The 14,931-nt window shown below is 34.7% G+C and overlaps 1 protein-coding gene across 3 annotated transcripts in view; it reads left to right on the top strand.

The window, feature by feature from the left end:
• The window catches only part of ZBBX (zinc finger B-box domain containing), a 112,952-nt gene extending 100,670 nt beyond the window's left edge, over positions 1-12,282 (top strand). For all 3 annotated transcript variants that reach the window (XM_051983125.1, XM_051983124.1, XM_051983126.1), the window contains 2 exons: positions 10,551-10,689; positions 11,999-12,282. In XM_051983125.1, coding sequence (XP_051839085.1) covers positions 10,551-10,689; positions 11,999-12,104 — 245 coding nt within the window. In that variant the 3' untranslated portion in view covers positions 12,105-12,282. The remainder of the gene's footprint in view (positions 1-10,550; positions 10,690-11,998) is intronic.
• The last annotated feature ends 2,649 nt before the right edge of the window (positions 12,283-14,931 follow it).

Below are 14,931 nucleotides of genomic sequence, written 5' to 3'. Positions count from 1 at the left end.
ATTTTCAATAGTATTTTGTTTTTTTCCCCAAATATATGTAAAAATAATTTTCAACATTCATTTTTGTAAGACTTTGTGATCCAAATTTTTCTTCCTCCTTCTCTTACCTCCACAAGATAACAAACAGTATAATATATGTTAAATATATGCAATTCTTTTAATGATATTTCTATATTTGTCATGTTATGCAATAAAAATCATGCTAAAAAGGAGAAAAAAACACAAGAAACAAAAAGCAAGCAAGCAAACAAAAAATGAAAATACTATGCTTTGCTCCATGTTCGGTCTCCATAGTTGTTCTCTCTCTTGACACAGATGACATTTTCCATCCCACTTCTATTGGAATTGGGCACCACATTTTGGAATCTAGAGTAGAATAACCTGGATGGTCAAGGCCAGTGACCTAGAGGGCATGTTGTGTGTTCAATTTAGAAAATTAGGGATTTTTATTTTGAAAGACAATAAGAGAACCTACACAAGATAAGTGTCTAAAAGTGGTTAAAGGCAATAAGAATTAAATTTGCCATCTTGCTGAGAGAGAACTAAGACAAGTGGGTAGAAATGATGGAGACCCATATTACAATTCTTGAAAACAATATGATTCCAGTGGTGTATTCCTGAAATGGACGAGGCTCCCTCTCAAGGGAGAGCTTCTTGGAAGGCATAATTTGCAGGGAATTTGGATTCAGAGCTGAGAGATGACACTGACCCAGGATTTCAGAAGTTAACAAAGCATCTTCTTTTCCATGTGTCTTCTGATCTCTTAGGAGTGAGCATGGACTGAAGTCACATTGATGGTGACAGTGGTTAATATTGGGGAGGGCACTGTTCACTTGTACTCTCCTCTAGATCAGACCATCTCGGAAATGGTTTTTGATTCCACATTTTAGAAAGGAAATGGTAACAAGGACTTCTTTGGCTTGTCATTTTGACAGCATCGAATTGGTTATTGATAATAGCTATCTGTTGTCAGGGATATCTCCTCCGTTTGGTTGTAGAAGGCACAGGGGCAACTCCCAGTATTTTGGCAATGAGGCAGTGGGAGTAACTTGTCTTGTGTATATGGTTGGTCACCATTATTCAAATGTGTTCCTAAATTATTCAAGATAGACTAAAGAAGTGGCTTTCTATTATGAAGAATGTTGGAACTGGATTGTCTTTTCTGTTGTCAAAGTTTAGAATACAGCCTTCTTTAGAAAATGGTATTTCCTTCTGACTTTGGGGAGTGGTACGAAGGGCAGGAGATAGGTAATGACACTGGGTGCTTAAAAAAGAAACTTGACTATGAAATCTGGCTAAGTGTGACTGGAACTAAAGATGGGATTGTAAGTAGGTCTTTTGGGACTTTACTGTGGTCCCTTCTTGTGGGCAGAGGAGTGGTTCTCTCTTAACTCTGCTCTGGCCTTGCTGATTCTTCTGTCTCTTCTGGATGGTGAAATAAAGAGTTTTCTAGAACCTACTCAGCTTTTTCTGCTGAGTATTCTGTACTGGAGATAGCTGGTGGTCTGTTTTTTTTTTTTTTTTCCTTTTCACCTTTCTAGGATTTGGGAAAACTGTATATCCACCCAGGTTCCACTGAGGTATACATGCAGGTATATATATTTAATTCATCATTGTCCACATTTCAGGAACTTGTGAGTTTCTCGTACTTTTCTGATTATTGTTAAGGATTATATATACATTTGTTGTGTTGGTAGCAATTTTAATAGTGGTACATTTGCCGTGATTTAGAAATTTCCCCTGAAGGTACATATGTCTAAGATATATATATAAACATGTGTTAGATCTGTGTTTGTCATTGAGCCATTAATAATTTCTTGTGTGTTTGTCCACCTAAAATAATTCTCTCTGTCTCTGTCTCTGTATCCATCTCTATTTCTCTGTCTCTGTCACTGTCTCTGTCTCTCTGTCTTCATCTCTCTCTCTGTCTCTGTAGCTGTCACTGTCTCTCTGTCTCTGTCTTTCTCAATTGTGTTTATATCTTTGTTTATGGGGGTTCCATTTTCCAGGAAATCTGAAGTCTACTGCCTAATCTTTCCCAAGAGTGGCAGAGAGAGCATAGAGCATGTTTCTGCCCTAAAGTCTTCACCTCTTCATGTAAACTGAAGGACAATATTAATGAGCTAGAATGCATCTAAAAGGGCAAATAGAGTGATAAAGGACCTCAATCAGTTGAAAGATCTGTTAATGTTTAGTTCTTAAAAGATTTAAGGGATATGATAATTATTTATTTATACTTATATTTATATAAATTTAATTCACATTTTCAAATATGAATATTTCATATTCAAATATATTTCATATATTTAAATGCTTTTCACATGGAAGGGATGGAATATAACTCCTGTTTCCCTCTTGGCTTTATTGGGAAGAACTTAGTACAATAGGTAGAAGCTATAAAGATGCAAATTGAGGCTTCAAGATAATAAAAAAAACAACCACCACCACAACCACACAACCCTCTCCCCCCCAAAAAAAATCCTAAAAACTAGAGTTGTTTTAAGATGGAAGGGGGGGTAGTGGTATTTTCCCACTCACTAGAGGTCTTTAGGTTTGATACGTTGCAGAGCAGTGGTGTTAAACTCAAATAAAAATGGGGGCTACTAAAGGCTGTATATTGCTCAGAAAACCACATCCTAACATTTTCTATTCTGTTTTATTTTTATATAATTAAATATATATTTTTTCAATAACATTTTAATCTGATCGTGGCACTTAGATCAGGCATTGGATACTTTTCCTATAGAAGGAATTCTGGCACAGTTGAGGGTGGGACTAAGTCATATCTCATATCCCTTCCAGTTCTGAAAATTTAAGATTTGTTACCCTGCAGATGAAGGAACTTCAGAGAGATCTGCTATCTTGCTCAGGATACCACAAATAGGTGTTCTCAGAAGTTTTTATTTTATGCCCCACACTTTGGCAGGTTTCAATATTTTCAGAGGCAAAGCCAAGTGACTGAACAATGTGCATCAACCAAAGTATGGCATGCTACTAAAAGGGGAATCAGTTCAGTTAGTAATGTGCATCTATCTCAAAACACTGCTGCACATAGAAAATAAGGGGATTTGTCAAGAGTCACACAGGTACTCTGTCTTAAGTCTTAAGTCTTAAAGGTTCTGTTTGCTCCTCATTAAATTGGAGGATTTTGTACCAGATCAATAAATTTGGGAAAATGTGCAGCACTTTCAGTATGCTTATGCTATGCCTTGCTATAAAAGCCCATCTTTTAATACCAATATTTTTCCAGCATTGCTGTGTGGGTTTGAAAATTGCCTTTTGCTAAGCAAGTTGACAAAAATTTTCTCAGTTCTGTTTGATCTTAGATAAAGATCAAAAAATAATTTAGAACCAGTTTATAATTCCTAACTACACATTTCTCCAGGGTTGTAAGAGCCAGACCCATGATTTCATATGTGGGAGGCTTTTGTGTTTCAAAGATATGAAAATAAGTGGGGCAGATGGTGGAAATAGGGAGGTGGTGAATTGGGATGACCCCACTGTTGTCTGGATGGCTTCAATCTCCATCCACCCTGAGCTAGTCCTTTGGGTGACGTTGGCAGCCATTGTTCTCTGTCGGGATTGTAGGCATCTTTCCTTCCATGGTGGATGGGTGACGTGGCATCGGGAACACTGTTGAATCAAAAAGAAGCAGAGACAAAAGGCAAATAAGATATTCTGTCTCGCACTGTAAATTTCCCTGCTTACAATTTAAATCAGGGCTTAGTCATTAACTGTGTCAAGGCTGATAATAGAAGATGTTGGTTGGAGTTGTTTATGGCTGTAGCACAATACATAGTTATATAACACTGAAAGCATATTTTCTACTCAGAGAGTTCATATAAGGTCTTTAACTTCTTTTTCTTTTGTACTCCAAGGCTAATACTAGGTGTATTCATATTACATATAACATTCCATTCACAATATGGTTCAAAGCCAACATAAAAGACAACAAATTAAGATTCATGAAAATGAGATGATGATATAAAATTTTACCAAAAATGAAGTGAATACATGAGAGTAAAAAGAAACATAATTGGGAACTTTTTTTAGGTTAGCAATGAACTCATTTATGTTGGCCAAAACAACTAAATATTTGTGAGCTTGTAGGGACTATAACATTACATTTATTGTCTTTTTTAGCAATGTGGGGAGATGTTTTCCAAAACCTTCACTCTTTTATTTCTTACTAATATAATTAATAATTGTAGGTCTGACACTTATTTTGATTAAAAAAAATTCACAAGGGGAAGGGCTTATATTTTGCATTTAAGAGCATGGAGGGGTCTCCTTTGATTGTCATTAAAAACAACAACAATAACAACAATGGTTTCTAATTAAAGGAAAAAGACTTTTCAGTTTAGAACCAAATATTAGCATATTGTGACAGTATCTGCAAAGTTGGAAGACATCTGGTGTATATATTCAATGAGGCTAAAGTCTTAAGTCTTAAACCTGTTCTCTTTTCAAAACTAGGTGTATATTTTTCTCTTGTTATTTTATTCTAAATCTAAAAGGTTTTTTTTTTTTTTAATGGCAGGATTCCAAATTTTTCTATCCGATTATTTGATAGGAATTACATTTTAAAATATTATCGAAAGCCCAAATTAATTTAACCTTATACACTTCTAAATTTCGAAGTTTTAGCTTGAATATTTTTTTTTTTGAATCAGCTAGGTGACTCAATGAATTGAGTCCTGCAGCGAGGGTCAGAAAGACCTGAGTTCAGACTCAGACATCCACTGTCTGTGGGACTTTTAGGAAATCACTTTTATCTGTTTCCTAATCTAGTAGAGAAGGAAATTCAAAACCACTATGGTGTTTTTTTTTTTTTTTAACAAGAATATCCCCAAACATGACTGAACAACTGTTTCTCTCTATAGCATTCCAAATCTAATGCACATTTAGTAGATTATTTTAAAAGAAACAAAACAAAAATTTCCAAATAGAACTTTTTTCAAGACTACTTGAAATACATTCATTTTTAGGAATAGAATATAGTTTCTTCTTTAGTAATAAAATATATTTCTTTCACTAAAGGAAAATGTTAGCTCCAATATACAATTCCTTGCTTTACCAAATTGAGATTGGAAATTGGGTTTACTTGCTTCTAATACTAGCTTGATCATAGCAAAATAATCAAAGGTTGCTGTTTTCTGTTTTAGGAATTGTTTTAGCACAACTAAAAATACTCCACAGTTCTACTTTGAAAATAAAATACTTTGCCAATCCTGAGGAACACTATAAATATGGGTCTATTACAGAGGCGTAAATAGAGAAATGCCTGTGTTCTATAATTCTTCCCTCTGTGATAGTCAAGTGACAGAAGAGAGTATCTAGAAATGAATTACAGATATTCAACCTTTTTTTCTTATCTGTTTTAAATCTTCCATGATAAAATAATCAGGAAATCCAATCTATGGAAAGCAGTCAAAGTTTGATTACATTTCTAAACTTAACTGAAAATATTTAATTTACTTAGGGAGTATTTTCTTCTTCTAGAAAAGGCATTCCAGCTGGTATATTTTTCCACTGCAAAAGTATTTCAGAAGAATGGAGCATGAAAAGTCTTCTATACAATTTTTTTTTTGGTTTTCACTCTTTTCACACCAAATTCAGAATAGAAATGAGAGATCAAGAATTCCTCAAATTTAAGCCTACCTGGGAATGGCATGGACTCGGAACACTTCCAATTGCATTGTCATTGCCCCAGGTAGGACAATCTGTGGCACCAAACTGACAGAGAGTCCTGATAATATCAACAAAAGTAGGCACCTCAGCCTGTTTTGAGTGAGGATTCATAGAGAAGCTCTTTAAATATGACAGTCATCATTACTTAAGCTGAATAACAGATATTTAGGAAGCTTAGAATATCTTTACTGAAAATCTTTGACTTTTCTAAGAAAAGAGACTTTTAGAAAGTCAGCCAAATTAAGGCCATTTACAAGCATAACCAACACTGAGAGGCACAAATACATACTTCCTACTTCCACCAAGCCAACAGGAGGAAGGTCAGTACTGAGCTAGAGCAGCAGTTAGGTTCAATACAGGGTAGTTTTAATATAATCCAATGGACATAAATCAAACTAAAATGTTTCCCAAGTTCTCACATAGAAAAAGAAAAAGATTCACATCTAGACCGATTGTTTTTCTTAATCTCATTGTTATAATAATTAAATTTCTAGAGACTAAATCATAGAGATATTGGTGATCTTTTTCCTAATAGAATTTTCTCAGATAGATTAAGACACATGGGAAAAGCAGTGAGAAACTATTAGTTTACACCCACATTTCCAGGGGAGTTCAATTGCTATGGAGTCAAAAAAGCTCAGCTGAGTTGAGAAGAAATTGGTTGAAGAACAGAAAGCCAAGAATACACAAGTGGAGGTGGGGGGGGTGGGAGGCTGAGAAGAGACAAGTAATAATCTTGGGGGGAAAAGCACAAAGCTTCGACTATCCTTAAACCAAAAATGTACACATACATACACCATTTAGAGACATCAACAATTATTTCCTGAGCACCTACTATGGGCCAAGCATTGAGCTTAGAGTCAGAGATACAAAGAAAGGCAAAACCATCCCTTTTATCAAGGAATTCATGATATAATTGGGGAGAAAATATCCAAACTACTATATGCAAACAAAATCTAGATAAGGTAAGTGAGAAGTAAGTAGAAAGAGAAGGCACTGGTATTAAGATGGACCAGGAAATACTTCTTCAAGAAGGTGAGATTTCAGTTGATACTTGAAGGAAATCAAGGGAGGCAAGAGATGTAAACAAGGGAAACAAGGAGAGAGAGACATGGAGGAAAACATGTGAAAGTTTATAAAGAGTCTTCTTTGCAAAGAACAGCAAGGATTCCAGTGTCTCTGCACTGCAGGTCATGAAAGAGGGAACAATCTTAAGATTAGAAAGGTAAAAGGAAGCCAGGTTGATGGGCTTTAAAAGCCAAACATAAGATTTTATATTTTTATCTTGGAGCTAATGGGAAACCAATGGAACTTGATCGGTGGTAGAAGAATGGTCAAATCTGCAATTGAGGAAGATCACTTTGTCAGATGAGTGGAGGATGGATTGTTATAAGGAGAGACCTGGGGCAGGCAGACCCCAAAATAGGTTTTTATAGTAGCCTAGTATAGTATAGTATGAAGTGATAAAGATCTATACTAGGATGGTGATAGTGTCAGAGGACAGAAGTAGGTACTTACCAGAGATGCTGTAAAAGAAGAATACTCAGGAGATTGATTGAGGGTAGATTGAATATGGTGAGTGAAAGAGAATCTGAAGGGTCAAGAATGATATTAATGTAGTGAGCCTGAGTGACTGAAAGCAAATCATCAGAAGTAATATGGAATTTATATAAATTATTTAAATATATATTAAATTATATAAAAATAATGAATTCTGTTTGAGAAATGTTGAATTTAAAATGTCCGTGAGTCATCCAGTTTGAGGTGTCCAGTGGACAGTTGATGATTCTAAACTAGAGTTCACAATAGAAATTAAATCGGATAAATGGATCTGAAATTCACAACTGTGGAAATGATTATTGAATCCATAGAAGAGACCACCAAATATTAAAAGGTAGAATTGAAAGGTAAGAGGGGGAGAAAAGGGCTATGGGGGATACATCCAGGTGGTTGGCATGGTTCAGATAAAGATACAGCAAAGCACACTGAGAATGAGTGGGCAAATGAGTAGAAAGATAAAACCCAAGAGGCAAATGGGATGAAATGAAAAATTAGAAGAGAGTGAGAAAGGTCAAGGAGTATGGAGATTTAGAAGGGAACATTAGTTTTGACAATTAAGAAATCATGGTAATTTTATAGAAAGCATTTTCCAGTGAATGAGTTTGGAAGTCGGACTGTAGAAAGTTCAGGAAACACTGAGAGGAAAGGACAATTAGTGGGGATGGATGGATCAAGTGAATGTTTTTAAAGATGGAGAGGTCTATGTGTCTGTTTGTAGGCAAAAGGGAAGTGACAGGGAGAGATCAATCACTAGTGAGAGAATGATTGTGTTAGAGGAGGACACTTTGCTGTAAAAGACTCTGTAGAATGGGATCAATTGTTCCTGGAGAGGTTTGCCTTGCCCAGAAGAAGGGCTACCTCTTCATGTGAGATTTTAAAAGATACATAGAGGAAGGCAGGCAAGTGGTTAGCTAAATCTCCTCTGGACCATTTATGGAAGGATAAAGATGAGAATTCCACTGGATGAGAAGCAACCAATGGGCTGGGTTTAGGAAGAGAGAGTGGCAGAAGGTTTTTGAGTGATGCAAGAGGAGGAGGTGGAAGGAAAAGGAGCTCTTGCAAATAAATTACATACACTTTTTTGTGAAATATGAGACAAGATCTTCAGGTAACAGAATTGTAAGAGAGGGGTCGATGAGAGGGATGAAAATGTTAAGAAAAGCCAGTGTGGTGAGTTGCCTTGTGAATTGATCAGATATGTATAAAAGAACTGCCAACTACAGTGAGGGCACTTTTGAGATTATATGGCATTAATTTCTTATGGACCTAGTCAGCATGGTTTCATTATTTTCTCCAGTTTCATTTTGCCTCATGTGGATATGAGACATGTTCAAAAGACCAAGCCTCACACAGTACTTTCTGGAGGTAATAAACACAGGATTTTACTTACAGAATTCTAAACTTTTGCTTAGAACCAACAAGAGGAATCGAGTCAGCTGGACCCAGAATGAAATGGAAAAATGAGAATAAAGTCTTTTACTGACCTGAGAAAAAGGGAAATTCCAAGCTTTAAAGAAATAAGGAGCCCGTAGGCACCAGTGTTTCTGAGTAATAGAACTAACGACAAGTAACAAAGATGAGCTTTCTCTCCCCCCCAAATAAGATGTGAAGAGGAGAGTGAAAGCAGCACTTTCTCTTCACCCCTCAGTACTTAGGACTCATTAACAAAAATGCTACGAAACATACACATTGTTTAAAATCTAGGGATTCAGTCAGCAGAAGGGTTTATGTTATTTATGGCTATAAACTAGCAAGTGAAGAAACCTAGAGAGAACAAAAAATCCTTTTCTAAGATCAAGCAGACCTCTGAATAGGAGCTATTTCCCTTGGATATTTACTGCAATTGATAGCATATCCTGCTACTGAGTTCATACTCAGTCAGCCATTGCCATGGGATCAGTGTAATATTTTTTAGAGGAGGGGATAGAGTTCCCTAGTTTATTAATCTGTCGTTGACCTTAGTGATTCAAGACTGACCTGGTGTGTGTGTCTGTCCTTTGGCTGTTGATAATGGCTGGGGTAGAGAAGAGCCAAAACAAAATGGATAGAAATGGCTTTTCATTTACACTGAAAGGGAAGCTTATTCTAAGACGGAATCAATTATAACAATAAACTGATCACATAGGGCCTCCTTGACACCACCGCAGCCATTATGGACACGTATAAACAGAAAATGCAATAGCCAACCAAGTGATGACAAGAAGAAATTCCAGATGAACAATTTGTACATCACATTTACAAGATTTTAAAAGATATCTAGAGGAAGGCAGGCAGGTGTTAGTTAGATCTCCCCTAGACCATTTATGGAAGGATAAAGATGAGAATTCCATTGGATAAGAAATACCAACAGGCTGCTTTCTGCAAAGTTGGAAGGAAAATCCACATTGACAGCAGATTTGTTTGAACTCCATGTAGAAGTACAATGGACATTATTTCCTATATATGGAAAATTTGCCATTAACTTATCAGCAAAGTAGAGATTACACCTACCTTTCAAAGGTATTGTTAGGATCAAATGAGATCATATATGTAAAGTGTTTTGTGAACTTTGGCATGTGATGTGAATATCATTTGTTATTATTATTAATGAAAAATTGTATTTTTGATTTTGTTTTTCACTGTCATCTCTTCTGGGTTGTGTAACATCTTGATATCACTATATAGATGCTTATTCCTTCATTGATTTTGGTCCATAGCTCAACAGGATCTGTAAATAAAGGAGACTCGAGGTTCCACTCTTTGAAATTCAGAATTTTAATTGCTCTAATCCCAAAGAAAATATCTGAACTATAGAACAAGGTATCTTCACTAGAAAGGGCAGCTGTTCTGAGGAAGCACTTTACTTTAAAATAATTGATATCAGAGTTGAAAGGGACTTCAGAGGTCATTTAGTGTAGTATTAATTAGAATACCTCAGCACAGTTGCTATAATTTCCAATTATGTGGACAGCAAGGAAGAGTTGAACGGGGGGTCAGTATAGAACATAACAGAATCCTTTGTTTTCATTGACAAGCTTTGTCATTTTCTATTAAACTTGGTGAATTTTTGGACTGTCAGTCCTCATATATAATTACAAAGTTATAAATACACTGATTTTTGTGATCATTTGTCATTTTAGATGTCTGCATCATTGACCTGTATCCTTTGCTCTTTTGTGCAGGGAATGGAGAGTTAGTTGTATGCACGAACTGATACAACACACTCTTTACCATTCTAGGTAAATTGTCAGCACAACGTGCTGAGCTTTTTTTTTATCATGAGGTAGAACAGTGACAATGTCTCAAATAAAATATTTCAGATGCTCCAAAAAGACACTACAGCTTAGACTCTGAAAAGTTATCAGGCATCAACATACATTCAAAGAAGATAAGTAAGACTATGACGGATGTCTCAAAGACACTAGGACTAAAGAACTCCAATAGACTTGACATTTCAAGGTAAGTAACAAATGGTATATGGTAAAATTGGTGACATGCCGAATTCCTTTCCTGAGCTACATAATAAAATATGTGGCCCACAAGTATATACTTCCTGTGGCTATTATTTATAAAATAGTTGGCTAGATACACTAGTATAGATTTAGAAAATAAGACTAATAATTCTTGAAGTTGTATCTTGTCATAGTCTGTAAAATTATATTACACTCTTTCAATTTGGAAGAAGTAAATAGTTTTGTGACTTCTTTAATATGTTGGTTGAAGGGGATGGTGTTGGTAGGAGAACCTCACAGAAATTTCCCTGCATTGACTAAAAGTAACTTACATGTAAATATCATTGACTATTTGAATAAATAATCTCAGTACATCCCAAGTACTTTGTCACTGTTTTCTCTATGTTATGTGGAATTATATCTAAGTGATTATTAGTAACTAAGTGATATTTCCCAACTGCAAGGAGTTTATTAGTTTGAAAAGTAAGACTAGATTGCTCAGAAATTCTTATTGTAACTTGTTCAGTCATTTCAGTTATATCTGAGTCTTTGTGATCCTATTTGAGGTTTTCCTGATAAAGATAGTGGAGTGCTTGGTCATTTCCTTCTCCAGCTCATTTTACAATTGAGGAAATTGGGACAAACTGGGTTAAGTTACTTGGCCAAGGTCACACAATTAGTAAGTGTCTGAGGGTAGATTTGAATTCAGGAAGATGAATCTTCTTGACTTCAGCCTGATACTTTATTCCCTGTAGCATCTATGTTGGGCCAACAATTATGCCCATATTTTAAGTGCAATGACAATTCATCAAGGAAAGTGAATATACCAATTGAGGATAAGCATCAGGTGATAGGGATTCTGCATTTTTCAGAACAATAATCAATAATTTTGCACCCAAGGTAGCTTATTATACAGCAGTATGATATATAAGCTATGAAAAACACTATAGTGACTAGAGGACAGTTTTTAGAAGCCAAGGGGACTTGGTGTAAAGTCCTGCTCTGAGAGATCCTACCTGAGTGAGCAGAGGAAAACTGCTGAACGTTTCCTTGCCGAGGAAATTCTTTTATATCTGTGTATTGCAGTTAAATTGATGATTTACATGAATAGAAGCAGTTGCCTTTGTGAAACAAGAAGCTGCCAAGTGCAATTCTTCTGAGAGCCATTAGGTAATGGTTAGCTAATGATGGAAAGGCCAGGTGATCCAAAACCAGCTTCACGCCCTCCATTATTTGGGTGTTGTGTTGATCTTAAAGGCCCCTCCTCCTAAACTTTCTCTTCTGTGTGTTGATTATTTATGTTTTGAATTCCTCAGCTTGGACACGGAAATTCATAGTTTGCTATCATTGTCGGAAAGAAGCATAGATGAAGAAGAAGAAGAGAGCTCTCTGGAAAAGCTTCAAGTCCTTGCCCTCCCTTGACCAAGAAGGTGATTGATCAGAACGTCTTGATTTTTAACTTGTGTGTTCACAGATTAAAGCAAATATGAGACAAGATTTAACCAATTGAACCTACATACTGGTTTTAGCTAATGAAAAAAAATAGATTATTGATGTCTCATTTCAAAGCCTGCATACTAATAAACATTGCTGAAATTGTTATACGTTTAAGACATATTTCTTTTGTCTAATAGAAATAGCAATAATGATAGCACATTGATAGAGCACTTTAAGGATTGCTAAGAAATGTGTCCAAATGCATTTTGTTTTTCAGATCTCATTAATAAGATCTAGGTTAGGAAGAAATTATGTTTGTGAGTTGAGTGTCCAGGAAAAACAGAGGGTATCAAAAGAGAACAGAGCATTTCCGAAAATAATTTATTGTTGAAAGAAATTTTTAATCATGTAGTAAGAGTGTCACTTCAGAAGACTCAAACCTAGCATTTTATTAACTTCAATTCAGTTGAACATTGTTAATGAAGAGTAGCTAATGTATAGAAAAGCCTTCGAACCTATGTATTTCTGTAGATAAATAAATAATAATAGTTTTTATTTTTAGGAATTCTCATAGTTTTAGAGAGATCTTCTGGTTCTATAAGACTTCTAGTGCAACTTCTAATATAATTAAGATAAGGTCATAGAATATGAAATGACTTTTCCCAGATCTTACAATAGTAAGTAACAGAATTGAAATTAAAGACCAGATTATTTGTCTTCAAATTAATGTCTATTCTATACAAACTTTTGGGAGAACAAAATGATCTAAGATGTTAATTTGAAGTCTACATAATAGCATTTTTAAAATTTTTATTAAAGCTTTTTATTTTCAAAACAACATATACATCAATAATTTTCAACATTCACCTTGCAAAACATTGTGGTCCAAATTTCCTCCCTTCCTTCCTCCCATCTCCTCCCTTTGATGGCAAATAATCCAATATATGTTAAACAATACATAGCATTTTAAATGTTTTATCCTATTTTTTTTATAAAAGGAGAAAATCCTATCTGTAAAATATATGATAATGAGCTTGGTTTCAATTCCTTTTTTTTCCCAGTGTTTATTTATTTTTTTAAAATTTATTATAGCTTTTTATTTACAAGTTATATGCATAGATAATTTTACAGCATTGACAATTGTCAAACCTTTTGTTTCAATTTTTCCCCTCCTTCCTCCCACCTCCTACCCCAGATGACAGGTTGACCAATACGTGTTAAATATGTTAAAATATAAATTACACACAATATTAGTATACATGTTGTTTTCAATTCCTAAGAAAAATACTTGAATGTATTGTTAAAAGAATTTTAAATTAACAACTAGAAAAAAAAGCAGTGATTATACAACTCCAGTATAGTATCATCAAGATCAGATTATGCTAGACTAACTTGTGTCCTCCTTTTTTTCCTCCTTTTTTTCTTTTTAAAAGAGTTGCTAAACTGATAGGTTAGGAGGATGCTGAAGATTCATTTTAGCTTAAATGTTAGCATATCATTTAAGTTTCTTTTTATATTTTTGTGGAAGTATATAAAAGTACAGTTTAGTATATTTAGAACTTTTTGAATGGCCAGACCCAGAGAGTAGTCATTAAAGTTTGATCCATGTCTTTTATTTGATGGACATGCCCTTACCATTAATGTAAACTTTCAGATTTTTCCCATTTAATTATCTCAGCAAAATGTTTATCAATTTAAGTATTTGAATCTCCACTATCTAGCATAGTACCTGACACTTAAAACTTAATTGATATTTTGCAAAGTACTTTTTAAAAGTAATAAATGATTTATGTTTATGAATTGAATGACTTAAAAATTTGATAAAAGTATCATCTATACATTTATCCAAATCAGTGATCATTATATAATAATTATATAAGTGCTTCTAGATTTCTTATAAGCTAAATATCTATCCATCTATCTATCTATATAGTGCCCAGTCTCAGAGAGGGAGGCACAAGGGACTTGTCATGGTTCTCCTATAGAAAAATGATTTGAACAAAAAATTAAAGGAAATCAGGGAAAGAAAAGGCAAAATTGAGGAGGGAGCACATTCCAGATATGGAAACAGCTATTCTAAAGACCTGGAAACAGGAGATGAAATGTTATGTGTGAGGAATAGAAAGTAAGTCTGTATCACAGAGAGCTTGGGGATTGGGGAATAAATTATGAAAAAATGTTTTAACTGTAGGAAGGGGATAGATATGGGAATCTTTAAATTCTTTAAATTCCAAATAGAGGAATTATATATTTGATCTTAGAGGTAATGGGGAGCCATTGGAGTTTATTGAGTAGTATATTTCTATACTTTCAAAAAAATCACATGGGCATATAAATAGAATTGGATTGGTGTACAGAGACAATTGAGGTAAGGAGTCCAATTAGAAAACATTTATAATAGTAGGTGAAATGTACTGAAGAATATGTACTACATTGTTGGCTATGTGTGGAAAGGAGGGAAAACATACTAGAGATACTGAAGTTAGAATAATTTGAGAATAGATTGGTTATGGGGTAAAGTGAAAATGGGAAATTATGGGTAACAATGTCATTGAGACTGGGTAATTGGACAATCATTGGCACCTTCTTAATAACAAGTTTAGAAAAAGAAAAGTTGGCATGGGGACAAAAAGCTATTGAGTTCTTTTGGGGCATGACAAATTTCAGAAACCTATAGGGTAATCAGTTCAAGATATCCAAAAGGCAATTATTAATGCATGATTAGCCTAGGAGAGAGACAAACGCTGGAAATATACATCTAGGAATTGGGGTGTTTTTCTTCTTTAAAATATAATAATATATGATGGTTCTC

Source organism: Antechinus flavipes, chromosome 3, assembly GCF_016432865.1.
Source record: "Antechinus flavipes isolate AdamAnt ecotype Samford, QLD, Australia chromosome 3, AdamAnt_v2, whole genome shotgun sequence".
NCBI lineage: Eukaryota > Metazoa > Chordata > Mammalia > Dasyuromorphia > Dasyuridae > Antechinus > Antechinus flavipes.
The sequence above is the reverse complement of the archived record's forward strand: the minus strand, read 5'-3'. Positions and strand labels throughout refer to the sequence as shown.